Source organism: Lutra lutra, chromosome 16 (assembly GCF_902655055.1).
Source record: "Lutra lutra chromosome 16, mLutLut1.2, whole genome shotgun sequence".
Taxonomy (NCBI): Eukaryota; Metazoa; Chordata; class Mammalia; order Carnivora; family Mustelidae; genus Lutra; species Lutra lutra.
The window spans coordinates 2,503,742-2,513,894 of record NC_062293.1 but is presented as its reverse complement, the minus strand read 5'-3'; the positions used below and the strand labels follow the sequence as shown (position 1 = coordinate 2,513,894).

The 10,153-nt window shown below is 63.4% G+C and overlaps 1 protein-coding gene across 1 annotated transcript; it reads right to left on the bottom strand.

Annotated features, from left to right (window-relative positions):
• Positions 1-5,635: 5,635 nt before the first annotated feature.
• On the bottom strand, positions 5,636-8,304 carry CBX8 (chromobox 8). The gene is made up of 5 exons (XM_047707574.1): positions 8,132-8,304; positions 7,696-7,739; positions 7,450-7,515; positions 7,251-7,317; positions 5,636-6,797 (listed from the first exon to the last, which is right to left on the bottom strand). The coding sequence occupies exons 1-5, from the start codon at positions 8,198-8,200 to the stop codon at positions 5,892-5,894; spliced, it is 1,152 nt and encodes a 383-aa protein (XP_047563530.1). The 5' UTR covers positions 8,201-8,304; the 3' UTR covers positions 5,636-5,891.
• Between the last annotated feature and the right edge of the window lie 1,849 nt (positions 8,305-10,153).

Here is a 10,153-nt window from a genome sequence, read left to right as displayed (position 1 = left end):
TCAGCCTGGTTTATATCCTGCGTGATGCCTGGAAATAGTAGTCTCTCTTCACTTGCCCTTTCTTGAGGCAAAACACTCTGGATGTGGACTGAACTGAGGGACCAAAACATCTAAGGCTTCAGGAAAGGGTTAGCCCCTTCCTGGACCGTGGAAAAGGGTGTTTTTCTCTAGGCGAAGGGGTCGGGTTGGTTACGACTGTGACCCCTACACCAGCAGTTCACAAAGGGCAATTTGGCCACGACTGGACGTGATTCTGGTGGTCACACCTTTGGGGCGGGGGTGAGTGTCACTGCCCCTGACATCTAGTGGAAAGAGGCCAGGGACGCTGCCCGACATCATAAACTCACTTTGAGACCTTTCCCAGAAAGTGATACTTCAAGTTAACCCCAAAGACACTGCTGGAAAGTTCCATGACCCCGTGAGTCCCCTCCTGGGCTACCTCTTTGAAAAGGACATAGCTCAAAAACCCCGGGAGATTTGCTCCAGAGGTTTGGAGTGATGGGTGCCACTGTAGTCCTAACTCCGCTCATAAGAAGGAGGTGGTTTGCCTATTCTAGAACCTTCCCTGGGCCTTCAAGGTTTGCATCACCCTCGGCCTGAATTTGTTCATAAATTTCAGCCTGCAGGGAGACGCAAGCTCCCTTTGAAGTGACAGAAGTTGGACCTGCATGTTGGCCTTCGTTGGCACTCTAGTTGGGGCGAAGGCCTGAATGTTTTCCCTCCTGAGGAGGTTTTCGCTACAAACAGAAATGTGACCCACTCCAGAAAAGGCCCGGGGATTGGAAGTGCAGCTCCTGGGGGACAAGGCTGCAGGCCTGCTGTCTTTGTTGCCCCTGCAGAGAGGCTGGGGCCGATTTGTTTTGGAGAAGGAAGGTGGGCAGGAATGACGCCTGCCTTGCTGGCTTCTGGCTTTTGAGAGCCGCAGAAGGGGGGCAGGGAAGAAGTGGGCACCGCGCTGCCCCCGGTGGCCAACCGGGCTTTCCGTGGGAGCCCCTGTCTCCAGAGCCTCCGCCAGACGGATGCGGGGCCCTGACCCACACCGGCCTTTGTTCGTTTCTGCGCGGCTGATCTGATGGCCTAATCCACCGCCTTCCCAGAAGAATGGGCTGGGCTGCCAAGGGGCCCAACCCGGCCCGCGGCCTCCCGCGGCCTCCCCCGTCCTCAGCCCCCCGCCCCGGGGTCCTGCCTAGGGCGCCCGGCAGTACGGCTCAGCAAGGCTTAGAGGATCCCGGCGGCTGAACACCCCCTTCCTGCCCGCGAGGGAGGGCGCAGAGGGCGCGCCCACCGTGGCCCACCGCAGGGTGCTCTGCCCAGCTTTCCCCGCTCCTCTGGAGGCCCAGAAAGGCATCGGCCCCAGCGCTCCGCTAATCCAAAACCCCGGAGGGGGCGGCGCCGGCAGAGGGACAGAGGCCGTCGCCTCCAGAGGGCGCGCGCTGCCCGCGGACTTGGAGCCTCCGGCTCTTGGGTCGCGCAGGGGACGTTCCCCACCTCGGGCTCCCAGCTGCCCCGGGGAGCCGAAGTGCGCGACCCCCACCCGACTGCTCCCAGGTGCCGCCGAAAGCCTCCATCTTCGAAGTCTGCGGAAGAAAGCCCCGGCCCCAGTGTCCAGGCCCCTAAGGCTGGACGCCGCGGAGCGCCGCCAAACACTGAGCGGCTCGCATCTCAGACTGCGGCTGGATCGAGGCCCCTCTGGGCCCTGAGGGCCTTTTGGCGAGAGCAGGAAGTCAGAGCATGAGCCCCCAAGGCGCTGGTTGCCGGCCTTCTCGCCGTCGGGTCTCTGGCGGGCGGCACAGAGCCTCGACTGGGATCGGTGCGTTGTAAGAATCAAAGGGACAGAAAAATGGATTCGATCGCCGCGCTCCACGGAGCCATAAAGATTCCAGTTCAGCCAGCGGCGGCCACAGCCACCGACCCTGCCCTAGGGAGCAGGGGAGCCGACCCAGGGCCGAGGCAGCCCCGCGGGCAGAGGTCTCCACACCTGGTCCCTGGAGAGCCTGTCCGGGGAACGGGTACAGCGCAAGGAGCTCCTGGTCAAAGCCGAGGTGGACGGTGGCCAGCCAGCCGGGGAAAGGGGACAGAGTGGGCACCCTCCCATCTGCCTAGACACCAGTCCCCTCCGCTGCCCAAACACCCAGGAGAGGTCGCCTGAGGGAGTCCCGACCGAGCAGCTGGGCCGCCGCTCAGGGGCTGGCCTCCCGTGGAGCCCCTCGCCAAGCCACCCCACTCCATCCCCGCCCCTGACTCTGCCCCCCGCGGCCGCAGGCCCTTCAAGTCCAAAGGGCACTCAACGCCCCATGACCCGCTGCCCCGAGCCCCAGCGCCAGTCGCTCGCTCCCTCCCCGATCCTCCCACTCAGCTCTCAGAACTGGGGAAAGAGGCGCGGAGAGCACCGCCAAGGGCGGGGTCCCCAATCGGTTGGCCAAAGACTGGAGATGCGCGGGCGAACGCGTCCCCACGCCCCTCCCTTCGCGCTCTGCCGGAGCGCCCAGGTCTGCGCTTCTCTGCGCCACAAGGTGCGAGGGTGGGGTGCCTACAGGGGTGGGACTGGGACAATGCCATGGCCGCCTTGGGGTCCGGAAGGTGGCTCTCCCAAGCCGCCCCACGTCAGCGCCCTGCAAAGTCTTCCGCCCGGAAGGGCCAAGAACCCCCATCCCCACCCTGAGCTCTGGTCTCCCCCGACCGCGCCTCTCCCGGCGTTGGGGCTTCTACACCCCAAGAAGACCGGGGACGGAGAGGCTGGCCGGGGGCGGAGGCGCGGGGCTGCTCGGCGGCAGCGCCAGGTTCACTAATCACATCAGCGTGCTCTGCGCCGGCTCCCAGCAGCCAGTTGCCTAGCAATACCCGCGAATTCAATTCCTCAATCAATAGGCGCGAGGCGCTGCATTTCGGGGAGCGCTGGCGAGGCTGGGTGGGTCTGGGGGGCGGGTCCCACGACAGCACCGGGAAGCAGACCCAGAACTGCCAGCCTCGAGTCTGCGGGCGCCCGGGCCTCAGGGACCAGCGCCGTCCGGTCTAGGGGTGGGGAGCGCGGCGGGAGGGGGACGGGAGAACCCCACCAGAAGAGAGGAGACCCTAAAGGTCGTGCCCATCTTCCTGATGTCCCCGAGTCCTGCCTGGGTCCCAGAGAAATGCATTTCGTAGGTGAGGAAAACCACGACCTCCCCAGGAGGCTAAGGAGAGGCATAACCCACTCCCACCGGAGCCCACCTCTTCCCCCCTCCCCCAGCGGGGAAGTTTCCCGAGTTGGGGACAGGCCTTTGCTGGGGGAACCCTCCGGCCCGATGGGGGTGTGAGTGGGGGGTGGGTGGGATGGGTAATGAGACTGGAAAAAAGGGTCCTTTCTCCCGGGGCCAGTGTTCCCTCTGGTGGGGGGCGGGGAAGGGGAAGGAATAAAACCGAGACATGTCTCTATTTACAAAGTATATATTTAAACACGTAGAAAGCGGTATTGGATACAGACATTCACGACCGCAGAAGATAGGTACCGAAGCTTCGCTCTTGAGCTGAGGTGGGGATCGATTGGAGATTTGTACAAATCCTAGAATTAAATAAACTCCACACGCGCACATCCGGCGCGGTTGCAGACTCCCAGCCACGCGGCCCTGGCCCCTGCCCACCCCCACCCCCAGGTCAGCGTCGCAAGAGCGAGAGGAGAAGACACACACACACACACACACGCACGGCCACGGACAGACAGCGGACAGAGGGGCGGCGGGGGCAGAACCGGGCTGGCCTCGGAACGTCGGAAGGAAGGGGCAGAGTCAGCCCCGAGGGAGGGAGAGGGGAGCCACGAGAGGACGGGAGAAAGGAAAGCGGCAGCCAGGTGGACACGTGTCCCTGAGTCACCGTCCACTGGGTGACAGACACGTCCCTTCGATGAAGCTTCATCTGAAAACAGCGTCCACATTTTAGTAGATACACTTAGTCAACGGCGCTTCTTTATACAAAGTCTAAAATACCAGTTTTACAAATGTGAGCGGATAAAAATCCCCTTTCCGGGGGCTTCTCTTTATAGGCGCAATTTGATATTCAAAAACAAATAAAATCACGTAGTACACCGTCTTCCTCTTTTTTGCCCCTCTCTCTAAAGGCAAGAAAGTCTGGAGGAGAGAGGGAGGCGGGGAGGTGGGGAGTGCGGAGGAGGCCGGGGCTGCAGCTCCCACCCTGCACCCCATCCAGAAGCTCCCCCAGCCCCGGCCCCCCGCCTCGCTCGCCCCGAGTCGTGCTCCCGCCCGCGCGCGGGGCCCCCACGCCCTCCCTAGACGAGCAGCGGCCAGTCGGATCTTCCTAACAGTTTAAGGGCGGCGGAGGCCGGGGGTGGGGGTGGTGGCAGGGATCAGTCCTCGAAGAGAAGGGGTTGGGGGGGAGGGGAACAGATTTGTGCTTTCGAGTCCAAAGAGGGGCGCGCGTTCTGCGTCCCTGGAGCGCACGGGGGCGCCCGGGCCCCGCCGCCGCGCACGGCCTCCCCCGCCGCGGCCGTCTCTTTTCAACTCCCGCTCCTCCCGCCCCCTTTGGCGGAGTTTGAATGTCGAGTTCAAATAGAGAACACTCCGCGAATCGAAAAGGCCTATAAATTATAGCTTTTGCTTTTAAGAAGGGGGGGAGGGAGGAAAAAGCAAAAGTTCTGATGCGCATTCTTGGATGAAAACCTCGCCTCGCCCCTCCTCCCCTCGCCCGCAGGAGCCGCCGGGGATGCGGGTCCTGCCGGGCCCCGAGCCCCCGCCGCACTCCCCGCCAGGCCTGGGCGCGGAGCCCCCCGCTCCCGGCCTCGCCCGCCGCCGCGCCTCCCTCCGTGGTCCCGCAGGGTGGGCCTGCCTGGCCGTGCGTCCGTGCGAGCGCCGGCGGCCCGCCCTCCCCGAGGGAGGCAGGCCAGTCCAACTCTTCCCGGGAGGCGGGGGCCACCGTCTCTTCTGCAGGCGAGGCGAGAGGACGCGGAAAGGAGAGTGTCCACCCCCAAACACTTTTCCTGGAAAACAACGACTGTCTCGAACTCTGGGCACGGACATGCAATCCTCCCGGTTTATCCTGGCATTTCGGGAATGTAAACAGATTCGCTGGATTTCTTTTCTTTCTGTGGAGTAAGGAAAGGAATCGAGGGAACCGGGAGACTGTCCACATGACATACACACGATCTGATCGGCGTGCGTCACACACACGTCAGCTCCCGTAAAGTGCATTTCCTGATGTGGTCCTGGGGGGATCTGCTGGTCCCCGCCCACCTGCAACTTTTACCTTCAACATCACACACAAAAGTTATTCAAGTGAATATCCCACCCCCCACCAACAGACTTCTCAATCTTTAAAAAAAAAAAAAAAAAGGCAAAACACACTGACCCCACCCCCTTTTTTTCTGATTGGGGAGCCCATCTTTTGTTGGCCTGGTGGGCCAATGGGAAGAGAGAGAAAACCCGGGTCCTGCTTGGTTCCACGGGTCTGCCTTGGGGCTGTGGGAAAAGGGAGGAGGGGCGAGGTGGGTAGGCTGAGTCCCTCCAGACACCATCAGAGGTCCACTACCCAGGTCCCCAACCTCCCTAGTGCCCTGGGTGGCCGAGAGGCGGCGACTCAGCCCATCTGCCCCAACTAAACCACACTAAGTCTCTCTTTCTCTCTCTCCTTGTTTAAATAAAACAACTTCAAGAGTTGAAATATATATATTTAGATATTTTTTCTTAAATAACATATTTACATCTAATAGAAAATATAACTCTAGAGATAATCTTTCCAACCAAAACTGAAGGGAGGGAGGAGGAATGGAAAGGGCTGGGCATGTGAAGTTAGGGACAGGACCAGCCAGAAGGCCGCCTCACACCCAGAAATAAAAAGCGTTATGCCAAGTTTGCGCTCCCACTCTCTCTCCTGCTCTCTTGTCCTGGGATCACCCACCCAGCAATTCATCTTTTCTCTTTAAAAAAGCCTTGGTCCGTGTTACTTTCCTTAATGGTGACGGTCAAAAAGTTTGAGGTCACGTCGGTGACCACCACCTTCTCCAGGTTGGTCAGAGAGGGACTCCAGGACTCCTCCTCTGGGTCCCCCAGGATTCTGGCCACTGGGATCCTGGCGATGAGGGAGGGCCTTCCCCCCTGGGCCCCCATGTCCCGATACAAGCCCCCCACAGAGCCGGGGGTGCCTGAGCCATGCCGGACCCGGGGGCCACCTGGGTCCATGGTGCCCTGGCCTCTGGCCTCCAGGAAGGTGGCCCTGTGCTTTATGACCCTGGCCGGAAAGGTGTCCACAGCCAGCTTGCCCGTGGCCTCCGCCGGGCTGGGGTTGGCCACACCGCACTGGGCCAGGTCCGAGTCCTGCCTCCGGGCCAGCTGGATCACGCTGTGGCCAGCTGGGAACTTTCCTGCCCCAGAAGGGGCCTCGTCCAGCTTCCTGCCCTTGAGGTAGTCTCCGAGGCCATCACTGGCTTCTCCCAAGGGCCTCTGCGAGGGGTCCAGGAGCTCCTTCCGGGGCTTGGGGCCTCGCTTCTTGGAGCTGTCTCCGGGTGAGCTGGGTTTGTCGTCCGTGCGGCTGGCACCCCGCTCCCGCTCACGCTCCCTCTCTCGTTCCCGCTCCCGCTCGCGCTCCCTCTCCCGCTCTCGGTCTCGGTCCCGGTCCCGTGGGGGCTCCACTCTGCAGGTGCTGCTAGGGCTGCTGCTGCTTCCTGGTGGGGACAGACCCATGTTCCGAAGGCCCTCACGAGCTCGAGAAGTAGAGGCCAGGTCCTGGGGGGCGCGTCCAGGGTAGGGGATCCGGATGCCTCGGGCCGAGTCACTTCGGAACTCGTAGGTTTTGGCCTTTGCCTTGGCCTGGGCCTACAGGAGAGAAGGCAGGTCAAAAGCAGAGCAGGGCCCCCTGCCTACTTCCCCCCAGGACCCCTCTTCCAGCGGGGGCCTTCCTGCTTCACCCTCTGATGCCGCAGAATTTCTATATGGGTGGGGGTGGGGCTTAGGGGCTGCAGTCTGGGGTACACACTGGAGAATTCGTCTGGAAGCAGCCATTTGCACCAAGCACACTTCTTGCTGGTACTGGATTATATGTCAATTGGAGATGGCCGTGGGCACAGTCCTAGCATGGCTAAGCACCTTACCCCAAGACACCCCTTGGCGCCACCACTGACCAGGTGACAGCCTGTCTGGGGGCTCCTTCCTACATTATAAATAAGCAACATGATCGGACACCCCAAAGGTCCATAAGCCCTCAGAGCCCCCTTCCCAAAAAACTCACACTACAACATTGCCGCCCACCACCGGGCACTGCCATCTTACCTTGAGGAGGAAGGTTTTGGGTTTGGGTCCTCGCTTTTTGGGGCCATAGAGCTCCATCTCCCGTTCCCTAGAGACAGAAAGGAAAGAGAAACGGTGTGTGTGTGTGTGTGTGTGTGTGTGTAAAGAATCTAGTGGCACTCCGGTCCAGGCTGGACCCGTGTCCCTAAGTTGAGGGTCTGAGCCTTGAAAGGGCCTGTACCTTTCCTCAAAGGCTGCAAGCAGGCGGGCATCCAGGATGTTTTCCTCGGGCTCCCATGTGCTGTACCTGGAGGGAATCAGGAAGAAGTGGGCGTCAGTCCCGGGAGCAGGGAAAGAGCGGCGGGTGTGTGTGTGTGTCTCTAACTTTTCTTGCATTGTGCTGTATTTCCACGTAAAGGGGAAAAGAGGAAGAAAGAAACCTCCCGAACAACAGTCTGGGGCTGAGAATTGCATATAACCTACTTACTTCTGCGACCAGCCCTTCCATTTCACGAGGTACTCCATGCGTCCCTGCGGATGCAAAGGGGAAAATGCGTGTGTGCAAGGGGAGAAATGCATGACGAGGACACAAGAAATATATGCAAAAAATGCATGCACCAAATGAATGCGCGAAATCCCACCGCGAAAGGCACGCGCTCGCCGCATCACCCCTGCACGAAACGCTGCACAAAGTGCATGCACCGGCATCCATCCCCCCACCCCGCCCCCCACCCATGCAATCTGTGCATCGCTGCAAGTCTAAGGAAAGCGCCTGGGCTCAGAGCCGCCGCCGCCGCCGCCGCCACGGCCGCGGCCGCTGCTGGGACCTGGGGGAAGGGAAGCTGGGCTGCAGCAGGGGGAGGGAACCCAGGCCGGGAGGGGAGGGCTCGGCCAGCCTCGGTCCGAGGCCCGGAGGTACCTACTTTCCGTATGCGCCGCTTCAGGAGGGCTTCGGCCGCGAACACCCGCTCCCCCACCGCTGAAAGCTCCATGTTGACTCGCCGCTTCCCCCCTTGGCCGCTTCCAGGAGCAGAAAAGCAGCAGCCAGCGCACGACAGACCATAATACTCTCCCGCTGACGTCAGTTCTCCTCCCCCTCCCGCGCGCCCGCTCCCTCCCCGCCTCCCTCCCGCGCGCCCGCTCTCCCCTCCCCTCCCGCCCAGCACTTCCTCCGGCCCCACGTGTTGCTAACGACGTTGCTAAAGCGGAGCGGCTGGGGCCTGCGCCCCTGCGCGCTGATTGGCCGAGCTCCGGGCCACGCCCCTCTCCCTTTCTCCCCCGCGTTGCTACGTGACCCGCGTTCCAATCGCCAGGGGGCGGAGTCCGAGGCTACTCCAGAGACAGAGCGCGAGGGGGTGGGGGCCGCCGCCGGAAGTGACATAGCGGGGAGGGAGGGCCCGGCCGCTGTCAGTCTGCGGGGCTGGCGAGGGGGCCGTCCACCCTCTGTCCTCGCCGGGGCCCCCTCCCTCGCCACCAAGTTGTCCCTCCGGTGCTCGGCGTCCCCCAGGGCTCTCGCTGGAACCCCCGCGGTGGTGTCAGCCAGACCCCGCCCCCTCGGCAGACCCCGGCCGCCCCACACCCACCGCCCGGACTCGCGCCCTCCCCTCCCCCCCAGCCGCCGCCCGCACCGCACAATGCACAATGCACAGGTGCTGGGGTGCCGCGGGTCGCGCGGGTACCCCGCAAGCCGGCCTCTCGCCCCGGACCCGCTCCGCTCCCGGCCCCCTCCCCCTTCCGCACACCCGACCCTCGGTCTCCATGACAACGGCCTCCCCCGCCGCCGCCAGCCCCATCCCGCTAACAAATCAATGTGCCTGTGTCTCTGTCTCCTGTCGCGCGGCCCTGCCCTCGGCCACCCTCGGGCCCTGCGAGTCGAGCTGGCCTCGAGCGCTCGCTCCCAGCTCGGAAGCGGAAGGCAGACCCAGTGGGCACCCGCGGTCCCCGCCCGAGCCTGTCTGCGCCCCAGGACCCCGCGGGGGACGTCGCGCGTCCTCTCCCAGACCCCGGACCCGTCCCCGACGCCGGCAGCCACCTGCCCCTGCCGCCAGTCCGTGCTGTTCGTCCCCGCCAGGCCCCGGCCCCGGGCGTCGCCAGCGCCAACCCCTTGGCAGGGGTCTGGGTGCGCTGGGGGAGGGCGCGGACGACCACCAAGGCAGAGCCTGAAGCCCGGCTGGGGTTGGGACCAGGGGCTATGGGGACGTCCGGCTCCCCGCGGACCCGAGCGACCTGCGGGGCCTGCGCCGTGCACTTCCTGTCCGGGGCTCTTCCGATGTGAGCTCCTCTGTTCACTCGGCCAGAAGAGGCCAGGAGACCCCGAGCGGGAAGTGGCGGGGGCATCCCAGGGTCCCGTGCTGCTTGAGGGACAGGGGCTCTCGGGCGAAGATGGCGGGTCCAGGAACAGGGGCGAGGGCCGGGCCACCGATGCCTGCGCGCACACACGCGCGCCCAGACCCTTTGGCTCAGCTCGCGGGGAGCCGTGGCTGGGGCAGCGGCGCGGACAGCCCCAGTCCCGGCCCAGGTCTCCCGACCCTTTTCTCCTACCGCCCAAGCTGCAAGTCACAGCGCCCACTCCTTGGGACCCACGATTTAGTTAAAATCTCCGTAATAAACTTGACTGGAAGCGACTTCCCTTGACGAGGGGGTAGAGTGGGAGAATGGGGAGGGGGAAGACAGAGAGGGGACGAGAAAGAGAGAGAGGGCGAGCCAGGGAGTCTGACTCGACAGGGCAGGGAGCCCGGAGCGGAAAACGGGCCTCGGGTCCAAAGTTAGGTGCGCGGAGGGCGGCGGGTAGCGGCGCGGTCCGGGGCGCGCGGGACCGCCGTGGCTCCGAGCCCACCTTCTCTCCCACTCCCGGCCCCCGGCCCTGGAAACGCGGGGTCCCGGGCTTTGGCCTTGCTCCCAGACTTGACAAGGTGGGCGCCAGGTGAAAAGTCCCATCTCCGGCC